The following is a 22,953-nucleotide window of genomic DNA, read 5'->3' as shown; positions in this document are numbered from 1 at the left end:
GCATAGCTGCGAATTGCTTCGGGAAAGTTTTAATACTGGCAAGAAGCTTAATTGTACGTTTTAATCGGTTTGTGTAGCACACATCTTGTAGTACCAGCACAACCGTTCACCGGTGGAGATTTATTTGGCCAGAAAGCAGCTTACGAAATTAGCGGGGACATAGCTGAAACACACGTACGTATGCTCAAACACATACAATATTCGTGCAAATTGCATGATTCTTGCAAGCACGCATTAAGTATATGTGAGCTGCGCGCCCTTCCGATAGTGCCTGAAAATTCTTTGCACGGAGGCCATGAATCGCTGTAGAGCTCGCGCTCTCGATCATATGCTTAGCTTTCAAGGATCATCCGGCCGGCTTCACTCGATCCTGGCTCATTTTCGCCAAAACTGTACACATATCATATATCAATATTGGACGGTAAACGTTGTCTCGTAGTACCAACCAAGCGTGGTTCGCATAACTGAAATGCTTCTGCGTTTCGTGCGAAGCATATATGGCCACCCATGCAAAGACGGCCGGCCGCTATTCGGCTTTGCTGACTTTTCTTCCCTCGTCCTCGGCGCAGACGATTCCATGCGCACGGCATAAACTACGGCCAAGTGAAAAAAAAATGTGTGTTAGCTGCGCAGTTAATTTTAATCTAGGGAGAACCAGCAATTGAGGCGAATGAATTTTTAAAAGGTGCTGCACAATTAATTCTAGCTTAACGCGTTTGTGCGCGTTGCGCGCAAAAAGTAGAGCAAATGTGGTATCGGTACGTACGTCGATCATACTTCAAACTCAAAACTGATTATGTTCGACCTTTCCGCTATGCATATGCTGCGCACCGCGTGCAGTGGACCCGCCCGCTATCAGGGCAGATTTGCCTATCTGATAGCCAGTACACGTACGCATGTTTGTGTGCGGCATACATCGGCCAGGAACTGCGCCAGTCGGAATTAACTTTTTCTACTACGCATAGCCTTCCCTCGATCCTCGATCATCCTTTCAGCAAGGTGGCGACGCTGCATGCATGCTCGATCGTCCAGAGCTTCCTCGATCGGGCAACGAAACCAGTGCCCATATTCTACGCGGGGGCGCGTGCCCGCACCGATTTTCGTAGTCACGCGGAATTCATACGCCAGCGCACCTTTCAGTCGGGGATTAAGGTGACTGAATGCAGCGCACAGCGCTATAAGCGAGGCAAAGACGTGCAGCGAATTGCTCGCGCTGAACGACAGCGCAATTGTTTTTTCCATACCTCTATATAGGCCATGGCGCGACGTTTCTATTAAAATAATTTTCACCAAGCAGGAAAGCGCCCTGCACTTGCATTGACTGTTGAAGCCAAGTGCAGTGAGTACACTGAAGTCCCCTCGAGGCATCTGTGTTGTCATGAGAAGCCGCACAACTCATGTGCGGCTCTCCTTCAGTCTTTATCTCCCAAATTCCCCTCCCTACGCAGAGTAGCATGCCAGCGATATTGAAACGCCGGCTAAACTCTCTGTATTTCATTAAAGAGTCTCTCTCTCTCTGGCGATGTGTATCGTTGAAAACATTAAACTCGCCCACCTAGCACCGCGATGTCAAGTGAACATATTCCTTGACGCTCGATTCATGGTCTCTATGCAGTTAATTCCCAGCTCCCTGTATGTCACACTAAGTGAATGGGGATTAACCATCACGTCACACCAACTGGCCAGCTCCACTGGCTGGAGGACCTTCTTTGAAAGGCATTTCCGTAAAAATTCTTCGTATCACTGTAGGGTATACGGCAACTTAATTGACAGCAGTAACAGAATTTTGGTTCCCGGAACACACCCATGGAACATGTAACGCTGCATCAAAAATAAGTGCAGCCAGTTTTGAGGCTTTGAGGTTTTGAGGATTGTTCTCGCAATCACTCTCCGAAGGTACCATTCCAGACGACTGGGAAGTGGGGAAGGTCGTTCCCGTCCACAAATCAGGTAGTACTGATTCACCTCTTAATTATCGCCCCATTTCATTAACAAGTGTACCGTGCAAAATCATGGAACATGTAATTTACTCTCAAATCATGCAATTTTTTTATTCAAATAATTTCTTCCATCCATCACAGCATGGATTTCGCAAGGGGTTCTCCTGCGAAACTCAAATAGCCATTTTTCTACATGATATTCATGCCAACCTTGATACTAACCTGCAAACTGACTCCATTTTCCTAGATTTCGCTAAGGCATTCGACAAAGTACCTCATCAACGCTTGCTTCTTAAACTCTCCCAGTTGAACCTACATCCGAACATAATTGCATGGATTAAAGCTTTCCTCACGCATCGCTCTCAGTCCATCGTCATTAATAACCAACTTTCCAACCCGTTTCCAGTAACCTCTGGTGTTCCACAGGGTTCTGTTCTCGGTCCTTTGTTATTCCTCATATACATTAATGATTTACCCCAGCATGTCTCTTGTCACATCCGCTTGTTCGCCGATGATTGCGTCATTTATCGCTCAGTGACTAACCATTCTGACCAAGAATCCCTTCAGGCAGACCTGCGCCATGTGCAAGACTGGTGCTCCCAGTGGATGATGATGCTCAACTCTAACAAATGCAAGTGCATGTCCTTTCACCGCCGTCGAAATCCTCTTGTTTTCAAATACACAGTCTGCAATTCCCCAGTTGACCTTGTCCAGTCATATAAATACTTAGGAGTCACCATTTCTAATGATTTATCTTGGCGTTTGCACGTGACTAACCTGATATCATCTGCTAATAGAACACTAGGTTTCTTAAAACGTCACCTACGCGAAGCCCCACAACACGTAAGACTACAAGCGTACATCTTATTCATTAGAACTAAACTTGAAAACGCATCACCCATCTGGAGCCCTTATCAAGAATATTTAACACACGCTATCGAATCTGTTCAAAACAGGGCTATCAGATTCATGCACTCCTCATACTCGTACGACGTGAGCATATCATCCCTCAAATCGTAGTCAGGTCTAGCTAATCTTTCTAGTCGCCGTCGCATAGCCAGTCTTGTCCTGTTTCACAAGTTCTTTTATTCACCACTAAAACAAGAACCATACATTTGCGCACTTCCACAACGTAGGTCCCATCGCATCGGTCATTCTCTTCAAGTTTTGCGTCCACGAGGCCGTACCACTGTTTTTGCCAACTCATTTTTTTCTCGTGCAGCAGCTGACTGGAACGGTCTTCCCCATAATATTGCTGCCATAACATGTTCATCATCATTTTCAAGCACTGTTGATTCCTGCATTTTCTAAACCCCACCCCTTATGTAACACCCTGGAAAAGGGTCTTTAAGGAAAATAAAGTGATGTGATGTGATCTACAAACATGATTTATTACACACACTAGGCCACAACAACAAAGCAGAGGGAGTAATAAATGTTGGACAGGAACGTGCATTATTCTTTACACTTAAAAGCAGTAAACATTTTAAACACATGAAAAAACAAGGATGGCAAAGCATCATACTATCAGGCTGCAAGGCCAGGTATATCCTTGTGTCTAGAGACCAGATTTTAGGCAAATGCCTATTTTTTTCAAGGCATCATAGGCGCACCATTTTTACATATGAGCATGAATTAGGCGTTCACGACATGTTTAATACACATTTGATGGTGCCTATAAATGCCTATTTTGGGCGTCAGCGCCTATAAATGCCGATTTCCAACGTTGGTGCCTAAATATGCCCTATTTTGAAGAAAATGGCCCTGATATACGTTGTGGTTTTGTTTTCAGGTTCTCTTTGTTTTCGAATCCATTTCGGTTTCGAGTTGAACCCACACATGGCAACATTAAATGACTTCGTCACTTGGGTGTGGTGAACACTACTCCAACGCCAACTGTGTAGACAATGTCAACCACATCAGCCAAAAATATCGAAATAACCTTTTTCCTGTTTCTGCCGTGTTGTAGTTACAGCTTGTAAACTCTGGCCGTTAAAATGGTAGTTGACCAGATGGTGCTACATTTTGGAAAGTACACGAAGTACGTAAGTTTCGTCCACATAATTCCCAGTGGGTTCGGGTTGAAACCAACTGCAAATGGTTCCATAAGCTGGCTGGATAAAGTTTAAGTGGATAAAATTTGCCATATTGGTAATCTGCCTTATAATCATTCCTTGTGCGTCATCTGCATGTCATCCTAATCAAATAGCCTTTGGCGGCAGTTTTCTTGGAGCAGGCCGCACTGGACAGCTGAGAGCCGTGCCAGTCGTGCGTGCATACGGAACACATTCATGCACTCAAACAATGTTTGATGCTTGTATGAATATCACTCTTTTGGCGTCACTCCTATGTCATATTATCTCAACCCTTCAATCGAAATTATCTCAACCCTTCAATCGAATTACTTTAGCAGTGATTACTATATGAACGGTGTTTATTTATTATGAATCCCCAGTGGATGTACGTAGGCCCGTGCTGAACTATATAATTATTTTCGGCATATAAAGCATCAACAGCACTCAGCGGCTACATTTTTAGCATCTCGTACTTATGGTTTCCAGACCCTTCTAATAGCAAGCACCATTTTAAGTCCGTGTGACTTCCGACACTTGGAGCCACTAACTATAAAACGCAGTTTACACAAATGGCGACACATTTATTAATGTTAAAGCACCGTGCATGCCTGCAATAGATTAGTTTAATTCCTATGAGGATGACTCTGAACACATGTCGGATGCTTTAAATTCACATTTGCATCAATTGCTAAATGCATGGCCTCTTGTTTTACTATTGTGCACGACAAGCAAATTGTTTTTTTTCCAGGTATGCCTACGCATTTTAAAAGGCTTTGTAACCATCTCTTTTGCTCTGCTGAAGCATGCGTGTTGTACGAAAAGCTTCACGACCGCTTTAAAAAGAGCGCTTCTAAGGTTCGCACACAATGGTTAAGATCTCAAATCACTCCGGCTGTTTTTACTTTATATGGCAGATATTGCGTGCTGATGTTCGGATCTGATAAGTGCAATTTTGATGCAGTTTATAGTGCCTATTTTTATTTTTAGGTGCCTAAAATCAAATTTTAACCACCTATTTTTGGCGCCTAAAACATGCCTTCTTGGTGCCTAAAAATCCGGCCTCTACTTATGTCATATAAATCCCATCAACAGACTTTGTCAGCATACATGGCAATGCATGTGTTCTCTCTTGCATTATTTGCACTAAATACTTTGAAGCATAAATGTTCCAAGAATAAAATAAACTTTGAGATTAGTGTAATATTGTCACGTAGTTGTGATGGCTGCAGTTTGGCAGTCAGGTAGACAGCAAAACGGCTTCCAAAAAAACACTGTTTTGCTCTTTCACACCCACAAAGAACTGAACGACTCGGCAGCGGCGTAGCAACAAGCGTGCTTGGTGGTCGTCGAAGACAATGCCTGCCGCTTGTGGCCATGCTGAATTTATAACTGACGACAAACTTTTGACAGTGTGACAATATGGAGCAACCTCCCGTCACAATCTGAAGATTGGTGTAATTGCTGCTAACTGCAATGAATTTCATGGCCACAAGTTTGAAAAAAGTTAAACACACTGAAGAGCTACCTTAAAGGAATACAAAAATAAAAACACACTGAAACTACCTTCATGAACTGCACATCATACATCACTACCAGATCAATCTCTTTCCTTCTGGTTGGGCACTTCACACAAATATGAAACATTATTAATACTAAAGAAAACACATTGCAGAGACACATCATCAAGGGAGTGCAAACAATTATTCTGATCAGCCGGTGGGTGCTGACACTGCATGATATGTAGGACATCAAATACAAGTGGTGAAACAAGAAGCCTTTGGGAGTGAAAATATATACAGTCTGCAATCTCATAAATTGCAAGTACATAACAATATGAGCCGTCTACCATTTTAACATAACAAGAGCAGGTCTTTTTTGGAGTCAAATAATCCGAACTGTGTATAATAATGCTGCCAATTTGTGCTCGAAAGTACCTAGACATCTGAGGAATGCAGCCAAAGTGTGAATTGAAAATCATTTTTAGCTGCTCGGGAAATGAAGGAACAGGGTGTGGCACACCTAGAGCACATGTCTGGTAGCTGTTTGTGTGCTGAGCGCCAATATTTTTCTTGGCAAAAGCCAAATGAGCTGGGAGCTCCAAATTTCTTTCTAAGCTTCGGTAGCACTGCTGCATTATGCACCGCTCAGAGACCTGCATAGGCACCAGCTTGGCTGCTGACACAAGCCGCAGTGCACGGCCAATCCCATCTTCAAAAGGAAACGTGGACACACCCCATAATGGGACAAACATGCGCGTAGCCTTAGAAAGGTGCAGCAGCTGGTGAACATTATATGTCATAGCTGCCTCACCATAGAGCCTCGCTGCTTCCCTAGTAGCACAGTATGTTACTGCAACGTTGCCACAACATTGCCAATGTTGTACTATGTTGCGCTAACATTCTTCAACATTAGATAATGTTGCTGCAATGTTACCAAGCAACATGCTGATAACGTTGCTCTAAAGTGGTCTTTTCACATTGCAGCAATATTGTCAAATGATGAATAAATGTTGAACCACATACATTGCTATAACATTCATGCTATAGGTTATCTGCCCTCTCTGGCTATTTCTGAAGCCCAAATAGAAAAGCCGGTACCAGATCACTTCCCCTCACCGTGAGAGTATTAATTTGTTTATTAATTTTTACTTCGAGTGCAAGTTTGCATGTGGTGTGTATGGAAATGGCGACACTAAGGTAGAAAGATATATTTCTATCTGAAATATTTTTAAACAGCTTGAATTACTTTGTTTTTAATTAAACGGGCAGACAAAATTAAAACTGCCGAAGAAATTTAGTTCTGGTTTCACTGACGCCCTGCAGTCTAATGGTCCAAATCCAAATCCAAACCGCGGCTACTCGCGGCCGCGCCGAGAGCCAAATTCCAATCCTGCGGCGTGCGCTGGTCCGAGAACCCGCGTGTCAGCGGCAGTCATGGCAAGATTTTCACGTTTTTTGTTCTTCTAGTACAGTTTTTTGGCGGTCGTCGTGCCCGCGCTGCTGTGTTTCGTTGTGGTTTCACTGGAATTCAGCTGAAACAACAAAGGCTTGCCCAGAGGATGACCTCAATGGTGAGTGATTTCTAGACTTGCATTGTTGTGCTGTGACCTGTGTTGGTTGGCACAAAGCCAGTAGTGTATATATGTTACCCATGCCCTTCGTGATAGTTTGATAAAATGCTACATTCGTTGTATCATGAAGGGAATTAAGTGTTCGCTAATCGAGGTGTCCTTTCGGCAACGACGCCGAAGAACAGCAGAGGCTGTTCACGACCAACTAAAAAACTGTTTTCGTCAAGGGTACCCACGATGGTGAGAGCCGGCTTTTGCGGGTACGCATCACGAAATGTTACCCTGTTTGGCAGTTGTCAGTCTTGATAATGGTCATGGCAGCAGATTGTGCGCAACAGGAGCAGAACAGTTTCAAGATGCCTTTTCATCGCATAATGTTATTTTATCCTCTTTATCAGCGCCGGTCGAGGACGCAGTTGAAAGCCGCAGTTCTCACTTGTCAGATTTTAGCACCGCTAGCAGCATCCCTGACATAGAAAGTGCAACGTAAGAGTTGTCGCGGATTGCTGACAGTGAGGAGTTGGTGGTTTATGAAGATAGGATGACACCTGAGTCTGGTTCCGCTACTCAATGTCTAGAGCACGACTTTCGCGTGTGGACAATTAATAGCCAATTGCCTGCTTCTCACCTGCATTCCCTGCTTAAAGTGCTGAAGCCAAACCATCCAGAGTTACCCACGGATTCTAGAAAATTACTAAAGACGCATAGGCATAGTGATCCAGCAGTGATGAGCGATGGTCATTACCACTACTTTGGAATTTTTCGTTCTCTGGAAGAACATGTTGTGCATGTTCCTTAACGTCGGCAATTTGTGCGAGGGCATTACACCAGTTCTCATGCATTCTACTGGAAGATAGCATAGATCCAGCGACATTGTAAGCAAGGAACCAAAATTTATTCTTTCACTTAACACTGACGCTGCTGCATCATGCCAGTAGTGTAGTCTTTGCCCTCTCATTCTTAATCAGATGTATACTCTTATAACCAACATTTATGGGACTGTGCAGCGATTTGCGCCAAGGGTAAGAAAAGTGAAATATTCATTGGTATTCAATCATCCTTCATCATCATCAGCCGGACTATACTCGCAGCAGGGCGACAGCCTCTCCCATATTCCCCAAATTAGCCCTTTCCTGTGCTAGCTGCATCCACTTGACCCCTGCACCCATCATCAATTTGTGATCTAGCTTATGTAGCCCCGGAAGAATCGGCCGTTAGCAACTTTGCCTTTCAAATTGTGCACAGCAGTGAGGCTGAAAAAGACTATAGGCTGGGCCTGCCCTCTCCGCTCGGTTTACTTTGTCGGCCACCCGCCATGGTACAATTGAGGGAAGACAAAGGGAGTGATGTGCAACCACCTCCAGCCGGCTACGCCTTCATCTACAAACGCCCTTGTGGGTTTAAGCAATTGAATGGCCGTCCCCATGGCTGACACCAGTAGGTCCGCTTGTAAGGCAGGATTCAAGCGAGACAGCAGCACTGGCCATTGCTGTGAGGTGCGGGAATGGGAATTTTTGTTTGTACATTATTTGCTTGCTTTTGAGGAATTTTAGGTGGCACGAATAGTCGATGTCTTTTATGTAATGAATGCATTTTTTAGCCACTTTCAGAACAATTTCTTGCTCAGGCTGTTAAAATATGCTTGCGCTGCCAGGGAAGGGCGGATTTTTTTCTCACTATTTTGGTCTGAGCCAAATGACTGGACATAAGTTCTTTGTACAGAGCTGTCCAATGTCTGTGTTCATTGAGGATTGTAAAAGATTTGTTATTAGACGTGTGCCCACCAAGATGCTTATATTAGGAAATTTTTGGTTCTTTCCTTTTTCTGCAGGGATGCAGCTTCACTTGTCACATCATGAATTAGAAGAGACCATCATCGTGAGCAGCTGGAGGCTACCAGAAGACAACCATATTTTAGACGTGCTAAATTGTTCAGGCAAATGTTGACAGTACTTTAAATTTGTAGTTTTCCAGTGCAACGGTGCATGACCAAAGAAGGGAAGAAGGATACTTGAAGAAAACAGCGCAGCAACAGGCACAAGAGAGAAGATGGGACAGGTGCTGACTAGCAACTTAAGGTTTATTGAAAAGGAACGCATAAAATATACTCTCTTCACAACCAAGAGAGTGCACGAGCTGCGCAAACAACACTGATAACCTGTCAACTTCAGTCATGGTGGTCAGGATACAATAGTTCACAATCATTAACAAGGACGGATGGCCATTCATGGCTGTGAACTGTTGAATCTTGACCACCATGACTGAAGTTGATAGCTTATCAGTGTTGTTCGCGCAGCTCATGCACGCTCTTGGTTGTGAAGAGAGTATATTTTATGTGTTCCTTTTCAGTAAACCTTCAGTTGCTAGTCAGCACCTGTCCCATCTTCTCTCTTGTGGCTGTTGCTGCTGTTTTGTTCAAGTATGTACCAACTTGCCGTTTTACTGAAGTTGGGAAGAAGGATAAATCACAGCACTCACTGACAACTGGTTATTTAACGGCGCAGACACTGCTTAAATGCCTTCAGACCAGCGGAGCAGGAAAAAAACAAACTTATCACACCTTTATCATAAAAACTATGAAAGAAACATCATTTCTGGGTTATATGATACAACTGAAGTATTGCTCGCACATTGTGAACCAGCTTTTTTAATATGATGCGTCTCTGTCCCTTCACAAGTGGCTTTCTTCTGCTAAGGATCTTCACACTTGAAAATCTCTGTACAATCACTGCAGTGCTTGACAAGTTTGGAACCTGTCCTCATTCTTTAGATCTCTTGCATGCAGTTTGCATTTACTGGCCTCTAGCATTTTGCCTCCATCGAAATGCAACCACCGCGGCCAGGATAGAGCCCGTGTCTTAACAGGCCAGCAGCCGAGCACCATAACCACTGAACTGCCGTGGCGGCTCATGTATGTGTGTGTGTTCCGTAGGGCTGGAAAACTATGAACTTAAATCAGTGATGCTAACCAGCCCAACAACTGACTCTGCTGTTCATAATACCTCTGCTCCTTGTTTCTAAATGGCCAACTAGGTGGCACTGCTACTTTGTTTATTTGTTGCAATTTTGTGCACAAAATGAATGTCTTATATTTGGGAAACACAAAGTCCAGGTGGTGCATGTTTTCAAGGTGTGTTATTGTTGTGTAAATAGTTTACTGAAGTGTTTTGTATTTATAGCATGCCAGTTGAGAGGTGTGTGTGCATTTTCATGCTATGGTAATGTGCCTAGTAACTGTTTAAAACATTAGCTCTGGTTCTTGTTCCTGAGTAGCTCACATGTGTGCTGCTCATCCCTTTTTTCTTAGCTAAGCTACTTCATCAAATTGCATGTTGTAGGTGTCACCATGCATGTATATCTTAGAGCTTAAAGTAAGTGCTCTTGGAAGTCATCCTAAGGTGAATTCACACGGTGGACTGAATTGCAAATCTTGAGGGTGAACTGTGCATTATGTGGCTTGACGTCACGAATTGACGCCAACCAATTGGTGTGTGCAGATGGAAAGAGGAGGGCGTTTTTTTCTATTAGGACAAGATTTGCTGTTTTCATCTCGTGTGTGAATGCTTTCAGCATGCGGACACTGCCTTTACTTGAGGTATAGATCTTTTTGCGACCTCATCCGTTGTGTGAATATACCGTAAAAACCCGCGTATAATACGAACCCGAATATAATACGGGGCTAAGAATTAGAGACGCGAAATGGGAAAAAAAGTTTCACCCGCGTATAATACAAGTAACACAAGCTCATAGAAGACATTTATTCAAATCGCATCCCGCACTTCACTTCAATTACTTTGTTCTTCAGTAGCGCTTTCTTCGAACATTTCTTTGTCCGACAAATCATCCCAAATGTACTCATCTTCCGTGCCATCGAGGGCGTTCGAGATGCCGCACTTCTTAAGCCCGCTTCAGCCGCCCGGTTGGCGTCACTGCAGGCTCACCTGAGCGCATCCAGTCTGCGTAGCACCGCCTGACTGCGTCCTTGAACGGTTTGTTTACACAACCATCAAACGGCCGCAAAAGCTTTGTCGCGTTCCGCTGCACGCGAAAAGGGCTTCTTTCTGTTGTGGCTATCCAGGAATGCTTCCTTCGACGACACCAAACTTCCTCCCGGCCGCACCGTTGCCGATGTTCTCAGCAGCCAAAATCGCTTGAAAGTAGCCGAGTACTGTTTTCGAGACCGTGACATCGTGCTCTCTAAAACAATATCCACTTCACGAAGCGTGCCTTACATGCTAGCACGTGCGTTGTCAACAGGCGCACGGCACACCGCGACCCCCCGGCGCCCCCAACGGATCAACAAAGAAACGACGTCGTGACGTCGTTTGTCGAGAGTAACGAAGCCAAGCCGTAGCCACGTGCCAATAGAGAAGCCAAGCCATAGCCACGCCGCAAAAACGAAACCAAACCATCGAGCAACATCGAAAATTTTTGTTCGGATCCGCAAATAGTATGAGGCGGAAAAATTAGGACGCTACGCGGGTTATACGCGGGTTTTTACGGTACCTTTGATGTGCATTTTGGTGTAAGGACATGAACTCTAACTATACCTAATTCACAGAAATGGCCCCAGCAATGACATCCATCGATGGGGCGAGTGGCAGTGGGCCAGACGAGTTTGGTGAGCGAACCTTCTTGTGATGCATGCCATTTTTTATTTTTCATAATCAAATCGGCCTAAGAAAATGTTCACCGCAAACAAAGGATTTGTCCAATGAGCGCCTGTTAACCCTGTCCTGTGCCACTTGAGGGCGCCTTATCCCCTGAAACTTCTACTCTCATCCTTCCACCATCTCTGCTGTGCCCCTAACATTGACTGTATGTGCTACATTGACCTTTTCTTGAAATTGGTTACATACCCTTCCCAGGCCCCATTTCTTTCTGTACTTTTTATCTCTACTTTGTGTCGCTCTCCTACTCTACTGTGTGATTACATCTATACCTTTCGATAGCTTTCCGCCCTGTCTTCAGCTGCATTTCAAGCCTTTTCATTAAGCTTAATGTTTCTTTCCCATAGTTATCTAATAATTAAAAGCTTTTTAAATGATTGACATCCCCTTTCTTGTGAATTAACAAATTATATTAGCATTATTCTGGTCGTCTGGTACATTCAAAGTTTTTAGGCGTTGTACCATGTACAGGTTGAAAAGTTTTCTGGCACAGTGTTCCTGCTGTCCTTCAGCAGATGCGCAGGTAATTGAACCTGACGTCTTTTTTTTTCTTTTTGCATTGCCTATGAGGCTTGTTGTACTGCCCCTTTCATTTTTGGCAGGATATGCGATTTTTCTGAACTGCTCTCGCTCCGCTGTGTTCTGCTGTGTCTTTAAGGCTCGTTTATGGGGGTTCAACGTCCCAAAGCGACTCGGGCTATGAGGGACGTGGTAGTGGAGGGCTCCGGAAATTTCGACCAGCTGAGGTTCTTTAACGTGCACTGACATCGCACAGCACACGGGCCTCTAGAACTTCGCCTCCATCGAAATTCCATTGCCGCAGCTGGATCGAACTCGCGTCATTTGGGTCAGCAGCCAAGCGTCATAACCACTGAGCCACTGCGGCCACGGTTGTCACTTGTTACTTAGCCCTCATTATTTCACCAGTTATCTTTTTAGCCATCAGTGTTAGTGTAGCAGCCGATCAACTCTTCACTGAGATGTGTTTCTCATAGTATTAATGTTTCTACAAGTTTTAATACAGCATAACCCTGCTGATGTACTCCTCACGGGACTAAAAAAAATTGGCTGTGGCTTAGCTCAGCTATGCCAGACATACGTAGCGAGAGGTAATGGACCTTCAGAGGCTAGGCGAACTCGTCGAGCTGCATCTTCACGGCGTCGCTTATTCAGACGTTCTGCACGTTCTTCCTCGGTCTCGTCGCCTTCGCCTTGTTGTTTCGTTCCAACAGCTAAGCCTGGTTTGTTTCAGCCTCTCCGACTCGCTCTCCATCTCTGGCCACAGTAGCTTCAACGAACCGCCCTCTTATACAGGCCGCTACATGTGCCTGCTGCTCATTCATTCATAAATCTTTAATCACAAGGATGACCTGAGGCCTAAGGGGGAAGTGGGTTGGTTAGGTGAAGGTGAGGGTGAGGGTGTCGGTCTCTGACATGAAGTCTAGCAGGGCACTGAGCTTGCGCTTGGCGTCGGTACTGGGGGCCGTCCAGTCTTCGTAAGTCTGGATGTGGTAGGCAGAGGTGTAGCAGGCGCAGAGGCTCGCAGTGCCAGGACAGGTCCAGATCAGGTGGTGCAAATCAACAGAGTCAGCAGGGCAATTGGGGCAGCCGATCCTGGTTCGGTGCCATCAACTCGGGATGTCCGGGGTGTACGCTGCACCGGCTCGCACCTTGTGAGCGAGAACTTGGGCCGGGTGAGAAAGTCCAGAAGGAATGGATGGAGTAATGTCTGGGACAAAGTCCCACGACAAACCCCTCTGCTCTTGTTAAAGGCGTGTGATGATAGAGGGAGGTATTATGAGCGGGATGGGAGAACAATAAGGGTGGTCCTAGTTGGTCGGCTCACGTTAAGGCAATGCCGACGGTCTTCCTCTAGCTGCGCGCCAGCAGCCTCGTGGGCAGTCCTGTTCCCGGTCCCTTGTGCGTGATGTCTGGGTGTCCAGTGAATGCGTACGTAGGCTTGGGAGGTCTCTTGCTGTGCCTGCTGCTATCTCTGGCTCTCCTCCTCATCTGACGTTGCACCAGATGGTGTGGCTCCATCTGGCAACGGTTGCTAGGCAGCGGCGCAAGAAGCGGTGTGACCACGGCGTGACCACCGCTGCAATGAAAATGCTACTTTGCGACCAATAGCTCTTGCTACAAAAAAAATGCAAGAGCGAGGAAACATTAGAGGCAGAAAGTAGGACAAATTTAAAAATGACAGGAATGAAGAACTAAACACATTTATTGCAGTGCTGGCACTTGAAAAAATCATGCAGCATTGTCTGCTGCATTTTCTTACGTCCGGTGAGGACTACTCATTTCTCCAGAATTTACGGGGCTATGTGGCTGTTGCGATCGTTGCAAACATACTTTCTGAGAATGTCTAATGCCGCTACAGCCAACATAATGGTTGGTTCCAGCGGAGGCTAGCCCTCTTCCTCTTTGTTGCCACTGCTGTGTGCATCCAGAAGTCACAAAAAGATGTGATGAGGTGCGGAGGACAAAATCAATCGCGCCAACCACACTAACACTAGCAGCACAATTACAAAGAAACAAGGATAGGTGAAGAAAAAATTAGCTGTGGTTTAGCTCTGAATAAACATGGCGAGAAGCGGTAGCTTCATGTGGCTGCGCTTTGCAAAGCTTTGTTTGTTTCTAGTTTCTCGGCTTGTTGAAAGATTGTTGTTTCTTTGGACTTTGCCGCACGTAGCTACGTGAAACTACTGCTTCTCACCAGGTTTAACCGAAGCTAAACCACAGCTGATTTTTTCCTATACCCGTGGTGTTAGATTTTCTGCGTGTGGAGCGGTTATCTTCCTCTTTGTATTCTTCGTCTTCCTCTTGTTATTCCTCTTCAAACTCCTCTCGAAATCGCCTGTCACTGATCAATCATGAATCGCTCGAATCACAAATTACCATGATATTGCATGAGCGGCTGTGTAACCTAGCAGTTAGTATACAGGAAGCACATATACAGGGTGTCCCAGCTAAAAGTAACGAAGCTTGTAAAAAAGAGGATGATCCCTAGCCGAGTGAGACCAACTGAGGGTTGTTGCCAGTCGCGTGTCCTAGTCTGTAGTATTTTTTTTTATTATGCAAACATGATTAATTATCAGAGACTAATTAGCTAACTTTTTAATTATTGCCTACAGGAAGAAAGTGTCAATGCAGGAGTTGTAGATCCCTTAGAAAAATAACCGTTTGCCGTGTTTGCAGCCAAGTACCACTGATACAGCTTCTTTTATTTGACTTAAAAGAAAGCCCGCGAAATACAAGAAGAGCCACGTGATAGGGAAGAAGTTTCAGCGCTCCCAGACGACCAGCCAAGCAAAGACATTCGCTTATCTTTGCAACGTTGTCCCGAACGGGGTTCGGCGTTTTGCGATGGTTGCGAGATATACGCAATTAACTCTCGCATCGGCGCTAGGGCGACCGTTTCTTCAGCGCGTGACGGTGCAAGTTAGCGGCACGGCCACATTCCTATCACTCGAGGCGAGGTTACGCTTGAAAAAGCGCTCCATGCGAGCTGCGCTTCACTTCCTTGCAAAGCAACACCCGCTCACTTTCCATGACGCATAAGCAGTTCCTGGCGCATATCTCGCCACCTTCTCAAGACGCCAAAAGCTGTTCGAGACAGCGTTGCAAACATAAGCGGATGTCGTTGCTTGATCGCTCGTTTGGGAGCGCTGTAACTGCTTCCCTATCACGTGGTTCTTTTTGTATTTCGCGGGCTTTCTTTTAAGTCAGATAAAAGAAGTTGTATCAGTGGTACTTAGCTGCAAACAAGGCAAACGGTTATTTTTCTATGGGATCTACAACTCCTGCATTGACAATTTCTTCCTGAAAGCAATAATTAAAAAGTTAGCTAATTAGTCTTTGCTAATTAATCACGTTTGCATAATAAAAAATACTGCAGACTAGGACACGCGACTATCAACAACCCTCAGTTGGTCTCACTCGGCTAGGGATCATCCTCTTTTTAACAAGCTTGGTTACTTTTAGCTGGGACACCCTGTATATCTCCAGTTTTATTGAATTGTCACACCGTGGGTCTGAAGCTTAGTGGTTAGCGCACCTGGCTGTCGCCCAATGGACCTGAGTTTGAATCCCGCTGATTGTGAGGTTTATTTGTTTGTTTATTTTATTTGTGGCAGACTTGAAGGTCATGTTGCGTACATGGCGATCTCAGCCGTGCACCTGTAGCAGTGAAGCTACTGCTTCAAAAAAGTGCAACCACTGTTGATGATGATGGCACAGCCTGTCTGAATGCCGTCTGCCTAACACAGTGGTGCTAGACATGCCAGGCCAAGTAAAGCCGCTTTAGAAGTAAACATATGACCGCCACCGTTTCTCATTTAGGTTGCATGGGGTGTTATTTCACAAGTATTACTGTGTAGGAATGTGGCCGAAGTTACAATGCAACGAACAGCAGGGTTTATAATGCATGGAACCCTGTTATCATCATGCCAGATCTAGACCACTACAATGTGTAGCAGCCAGGAAAATGCAGCACCCATCAACTCAGCAGCGAGGTTCTACTGTGCAAAGCTTTCACTGTTACCTTGAGAGCAAAATACTTAATTTTTTTCATTTACTTGATAGCCCACAATGTCAAACTGAACTCAGTTTGCTTTTTGCTTATATGTGCTGCTGAGGTGCATTGATATTTGTGTACTTCCTTTTCTTGTCAAAAAAGTATGCTCAGCCGAGGAGATGGAGAGCGCCGCGGACTGCCAGCTCCAGCTGCCTGGTGGGCAGGACACTGTGATAGGTTCTGCTAGGGATGATGGAAAGGTGATTGTGCGTGTTCTTAAGTCATATAGTGTATCAAATACCATAGTAGAGTGAGTGAATGATTCTTAATTAAATTGGGGCTGGTACATAGTGAAATGGGTACAGTTTAGAGGATGATGCTAGCTTACAGTAGAAACTTATACTAGTCCCAGTAAGTGTGCCGAAAAGGGTAGTGTGCAAAGCATAGATGTGTGGTTTCCGACAATATCGTGTAAGGCACAGGTCAGCATTTCTAATTTGTCATTTTTGTACTTCATTACCTGACGATGCCATAATGGGTCTGCAGTTATTCTTGTCCTGAGGAAATTCTTAGTACACAAATAATTTTTGATCATGAGGAGGCTGCCTTGTTCTGTCAGGTATGCCTAGTTGTTGGTATGTGAAATTTATTCTCATTTCTGAAGTTTGTTTGAATTAGGGCAGAGAACATTATTTCAACTTTTGGCGGTATTTGACTCGGAATGAAGAGAAGCTAGAACTGTCAGAAGATTGTGCTATATATTTCATGTTGCACGCAAGCAATTTCTTTTTTTTTCGAATTATAAGGCTAGAAATAGAAAATCTACTGATTTTGGACACTGCTCGCTGTAAAAGAGTGCATTCATGCCTACATAATTTTTATGTTTTTCAGCTGTTTGTTTTAAGTTATGAAATATTTAAAATCCCTTGATTCATTGCTGTTAATGTGTACAAATGCGAAATTCTCCACGTTTGCTGCAGGTCTATGCAGGCAGTGGGCTCTGGATGGAGCCTGGTGCCTGGCAGATGCTCCTGAGAGCACCAACAGGCTCAATGTTCTGCCGCGGTGCTACTCAGGTGTATTGGACACATGATGAGCTGAAGAGCCGCAACGTGACTGGCGTGCTTTCAAATAAGTGCCGGTCTCTTGGCAGAACAGAGGCGAAACCGGCACTTACACCGGAAAAAGTCTCTTCTCTGAAAGGTGCTAGTGCTTTTTTTTTCTTTGCTTTGAGTAACACCTAGGCAATCAAAATTTGCTTCAACCAAATACAGTCGAGCTCACTTACAGAAAGCGTGATAGTCATGGAGATCCTGTTCATTGTATCCGAGGTTTGTAACAACTGCAATGTCCTTATTGCAGCCAAAACTGCAAAGTCGGGCAAAAGTGACGTTTAGTTTTTGCAAGGTGTGTTATTCCCATACGTTTCTTCATGCAGGCTCTATCACAGCACTTTCAGAGATCTCCACACTGTTTGTGTGGCTCTCGCTAAGATCCGTTCTGCCAGTAACCTGATTTATCTATTTGGTTGTGAAATTAGCGTTCTCAACGACTGGTGGCAAGTCATTGTGCGCGTTCTCCGATCTTGCTGCGACAAAGATAGTGCAATTGACATATCTGCACAGAATGTATAAATAGCATTGCCCGTTGTTTCGAGTAATCTCTGTCTTTGGTTTTCATGCAAGTATCTCAATGCATCCAACAACACACAACAGACGCGGAGTGTGTAGGCCCATGTGTCGTCAGCAATCAGAGGTTGCCAGACAAGCAGTCAGTTCGCAAAGGAAACGAAAATCGTTTTAAAGATATCTGCCGCACGGAATCAACTGAAAGTTTTGGGTATTGTAATGTAATGTGTTGGGAATTAAATGCTACAACAAGGGTATGCACGAAAGTAGGCTTCATGGCCCCTTTAATGGTGAACATTCGTTTCTGTGTTTTTACAATGAGAGTGGTAATTCTGAATCTCACTTTTGCATTTATCATGTATCTAGTTGTGTTCAAATGTGGCCTATTTTGTGTTTATTGTGCAGCTCTGTTTCATATCTACATGGGAGACATACCAAAGGAGCTTGCAGAGAAGAGACTGAAAGCCGTGCGCAAGCACCTCTCACAGAAGCTCGGGGACGTGCAACGAAAAATTGGAGGTCATGATGTATAAAATTATTTTGCCACTTACCTACGCCGAAGCCGTCAGGCGTCCCCACCCAGAAACGTTCGTTTCGTACCAGCATCCACCGCAGTCGACACCATTTCGTCCTGCCTGGCCACCACCGCAACGTTTCTGTCCATGGCGGACGCCGGACAACCTACCCATTTGTTATGTCTGCGGCATTCCTGGCCATGTGATGCGTCCCTGCCGCCACCAAGTGTTGTCCCCTGCTGCCAATACTGACCCTCGAGGTTACGCCTACGCCCCTCCCCAGCCTTTTCACCGCACTTCGCCTTCTGAGACCACTGCTTCCTCCGATCTCAGGCCGTCTATTCGCCGCCATGCTCCATCTCCGCTTCGTCGCTCGGTTTCCCCGATGCGCCGTCGTCCCTCTTCCCGTTCGGAAAACTAGTGCCCGCAGTTCCGGAGGCAAGAACTGCTTGCTCGTCGCCAAGCTCAAGACCTCGACTTTCTCCGACAAATTTGATCGCGGTTTCTGTGGAGGGCACCGATGCTTTCGCGATTGTTGACACCGTTGCTGCTGTATCTGTACTAAGTGAGAAATTGTGCCGCCAGTTACGAAAAGTGATGACTCCGCTATATGGTTTTATGCTTCGCGCCGCTAATTCGCAACTTATTGCGCCTTTGGGGGCATGTACAGCCCGAGTTACTATTCAGGACGTTCTGTATATTGTTGAATTCATCGTCTTCCCATGGCCGTCTCACGACGTCATCTTAGGCTGGGACTTTCTCTCACAACATGACGTTGTCATCGACTGCGCTCGTTCCGAAGTCGGCCTTCTTCCCTTCGGCGACGACTCTGTGAACACTTCCACTAACTTGTGCTCCAAGCTGACTGTGGCTGATGACGTCATGATCCCGCCGTGCTCTGCTGTGCTCGCCTCTGTTCATTGTGACTCTGGATCCAACGGCCCTGTCATCTTCATCCCGTCCGACTCCTCTGCTTCTCGCCACTGTCTACCCCTGCCATTCGCCGTGCTTACTGTCTCAGCCGGCTGCAGCGCCTTGCCCCTGACGAATCCATTCCTGTGCCCCTCCACTCTTCTTCGTGGTGAATGCTTGGGATGTGTCCAGCCTTTCGCTTCCGTCGTCGCCTGGGACCCTTCTGAGGACGACTCCTGCCGCCTGCAAGTGTCTTCACTTACTTCCTCCTCACCGTCTCCTGATCCCGTTCCCGAGGCCGTCTTTGCGGGCTCAATCGACGCAAATCTTTGACCACCGGCGAAGACCCAGCTTGCGGCCCTGCTAGATAAGTTTCGGTCATCGTTTGACTTCTCTCACCACCGTTTTGGTCGCACTTCAGCTGTTACCCATCGGATCGACACTGGTGCCCATTCGCCGTTGCACCAACGCCCATATCGCGTCTCGGCCACCGAACGCCAGGTTATCGACACCCAGGTCAATGATATGCTGCAGCGTGGCATCATACAACCGTCACATAGTCCTTGGGCTTCCACCGTCGTCCTTGTCACCAAGAAAGACGGCTCTATCCGCTTTTGCGTTGACTACCGGCGCCTCAACAAAATCAACCGAAAAGACGTCTCTCCGCTACCCCGCACCTACACCAAGATGTAACGGCCTTTATTGACAGTTGTGAAGGCCGGTTAGAGCGGACAAGGACAGGTCCGGTCCCGGAACAGTTCACGCTCTCGTCTCGCGCCGCGCGTCGGCTCTGCTGCTTCAGCTGCCGATCGTCGTCTTCTCGTCTCGCGCCTCGCCTCGGTTCTGCTGCTCTGACTGCTGATCATCTTCCTCTTTACAGGTTTCTTTATTTTATAATAAAGCTTTCGTTTGCCCTAAATATGGTTGTCAGTATATATATCGTAGGGCAATACAGACCCTTTTGGCCAGCTTAATTGGAAAATATTATTAGTAGCAGGCGCTGGCTTTTTGCAACAGCTTGCGATGCACTAATCGAAGAAGCTATGTTATCATGCGCAATGTGCACCACACATTTCTGAGTGATGAAAAAACTTACCTATGGTGTGCCATTAGGACTGGCGTCCCTCATTAGGCCTAACACTATCCCGATACCTGCAAGCAGGATCTGTGCCAACAGGCCGACGCCATTAGAACCAACAGGTCTGACACCGACAGGTCCATCACCATCAGGCCCATCACAACAGGTCCAACAGGCCCAACAGGCCCATCACCAACAGGCCCAACAGGCCCAAATTACGGGTTCCTTCAGCCTTCAGACCGATAGGCTGAAGGAATTTTTGACTGGGTTGGCAAAATACTACCCACCTCTCCTGCTTCATTTAAGACCCCAACAGTTGGGTCAATCTCTTGTGCTGCCGGCCCAAGAGCTGCACAAAAACAGTGGGATAATTAACAACCAAAAAACGTAGTTTTTTTTTCTATTGGCTCGAAAGACTGCTTCATTACGTGCTATGCTATTTGATCCTTTGTACGCTGCAGGAATTGGTTTCCAATGGTTAATGATAACATTCACATGGTAGTGACGGCAGTCTGACAGACAGTGAAAGGCTTTCAATAGATGTTCTCTATTCGACTGCCTTGTGCCTACAAAAACTTGACTTGGCGGTGGCATCAAAGGTCAGAACGACGACTGCTTTCGGCCGCACTCAATTTATGGCTGGCGAACAGCTTATGAGATAAAGGGACGAAAGCAAGCACGGCAATCTGAAGCAACATGGAAGCAGTTGCACATTGCTGCGCTCATTTAAGAATGATAAACCTAGTTCCATCTCGCGTCACATTGTGATAAAGCTGCATGCCGGTGACATTCAGTATGGACAAACATTACAACCTTTCACAGCAATGTCACAGGCTGCTATCTTTCTCAACACCAGCTGTTGTATCAACTTCTAAGTTAAGGCGGGACGAGGGCCTTAAAACAGACCTTTTTATTTGTGGCTATAATGTCATGAAATTTTGCACACAGATGCGTTTTTCTCTTCTGATTTCAAATATGTAGTCGTAATTGAGCTGGTGGTCTTAGATCAAAAGTTATCTTAAATTCTAGAGTGTAATTAGGTAATTTCTAACGCAGCTTTAATGAACTTTCTCATTGCATTTTGTTGCTTTTACTTACATGAATTGATAGCTAGAGAATTCCCATACCCAATGACATTCTTACATTTTTGGTTTAGGCCACTTATAAATAGCAATTTACAATTAGCTTAACGAGTTGCCGTGTAATATAGTGTGACCTTTTACTCTCGACATAGTATGTCAGGATGGCATGCCTTTAGAGAAAAACGAAGAATGTCATCGGGTATGGAAACTCTCTGGCTATCAGTTCATGTAAATAAAAGCAACAAATTGCAATGATAAAGTTCAATAAAGCTGCGTAAGAAATTACCTAATTACATTCTGGACTTCGCAAGATCTAAGACCACCAGCTCAATTATGACTGAATATTTTGAATCAGAAGAGAAAAATGCATCTGTGTGCAATATTTCATGAGATTCTAGCCATAAACAAAAAGTTAGTTTTAAGACCCTCGTGCCCCCTTAAAAAGTTTGGGTTGGAGAAAATATCTCAATTTACTAACTTGTAACATGTTTTTCACTGTTTCTCGAAGGTTCAGACCCTGACTTACACTTGAGCACTTATTTTCAGTTCATGTGAGCTTAAAAAGAGAAGGGTACTGTCAAGTTACAGGAAAAGCTTCACTTTTCAAGCCCACAAGTCCCGCTGAAACTGCAATAGAATTTAAGGCCTCAGCCCTTCCTCACAGGTCACATGAGGAAAGCGTGCTGGGTATATTTTACAAACCAGCCTTTCTTTTAAATGACCCTCTAGAACTGGGGCAAGGAGGATGTACCTGTGCAGCCAACCTATCTACATTATTTGCAGGGCCGAAGATGGCTCTGGGCCCCTATGGGCAGTAGTACACCCCATGCATTATTGATTCTGAACATGAAAGCATCACTAATTTAAAATTTTGGATAATTTTAAGAACTTGTGCACACAAAGACAATTGGGCACACTAGACATTCTCCCACACTGAACCGCTCAGCGGAGAGCACACTTTTATCCCTCTCCCATATGTCTTTACTTTAGTTCCTTTGAACTGCCCTCTGTCCCACTTTCCTCTCTTCGGCTCTCAACCCCATCTAAGAAGGGATGACTGTGTCAATGAGCAGCCGCCAATGAGTACCCTTCGAGTCGAGCGCAAATAGTTTTAAAAGAGCTAGATGTTAGGCTAGTTGGATTTGACAAACTATACATATTTAAATATAATATTTTTAGTACAACCAGGTCAAGAACACAAAGAATGAAACACTCGTGTATTGCTGGTGTTTGTCTTTCGTTCTTCACATTTCTGTCCTGGTTGCGCTAAATAAGTATAATTTGTCGTATATAGTTTTCTTCCAGTCAGACGAACCTTGACCTTCTTGAAACCTTCATGATGCGCATGCCACAAAACTTGACGTTATCTCTACTATGTATGAGAGCACATCAATGAAACAGCTGCACGTGATGCAGCGAAGAGCTCCCTTCTATGCCCATGAGGCCACCCTTCAGGACAGAACATGC

The 22,953-nt window shown here is 45.2% G+C and overlaps 1 protein-coding gene and 1 long non-coding RNA gene across 2 annotated transcripts in view; one reads left to right on the top strand and one right to left on the bottom strand.

The window, feature by feature from the left end:
• LOC149361045 (uncharacterized) overlaps positions 1 to 22,953 on the bottom strand; it is a 33,768-nt gene that overhangs the window by 5,072 nt on the left and 5,743 nt on the right. The window contains exon 3 of the mRNA XM_089567983.1: positions 20,692 to 20,753. Within this exon, the coding sequence (XP_089424109.1) occupies positions 20,692 to 20,753 (62 nt within the window). The remainder of the gene's footprint in view (positions 1 to 20,691; positions 20,754 to 22,953) is intronic.
• Positions 11,656 to 17,372, top strand: LOC149361046 (uncharacterized). The gene is made up of 4 exons (XR_016288180.1): positions 11,656 to 11,706; positions 16,434 to 16,531; positions 17,252 to 17,325; positions 17,369 to 17,372. It is a non-coding gene; the product is annotated as an uncharacterized LOC149361046 (long non-coding RNA).

Source organism: Amblyomma mixtum, chromosome 2, assembly GCF_055824585.1.
Source record: "Amblyomma mixtum isolate Tamu chromosome 2, ASM5582458v1, whole genome shotgun sequence".
In the NCBI taxonomy this organism is placed as follows: domain Eukaryota; kingdom Metazoa; phylum Arthropoda; class Arachnida; order Ixodida; family Ixodidae; genus Amblyomma; species Amblyomma mixtum.
This window is presented reverse-complemented; position numbering and strand designations above follow the sequence as displayed.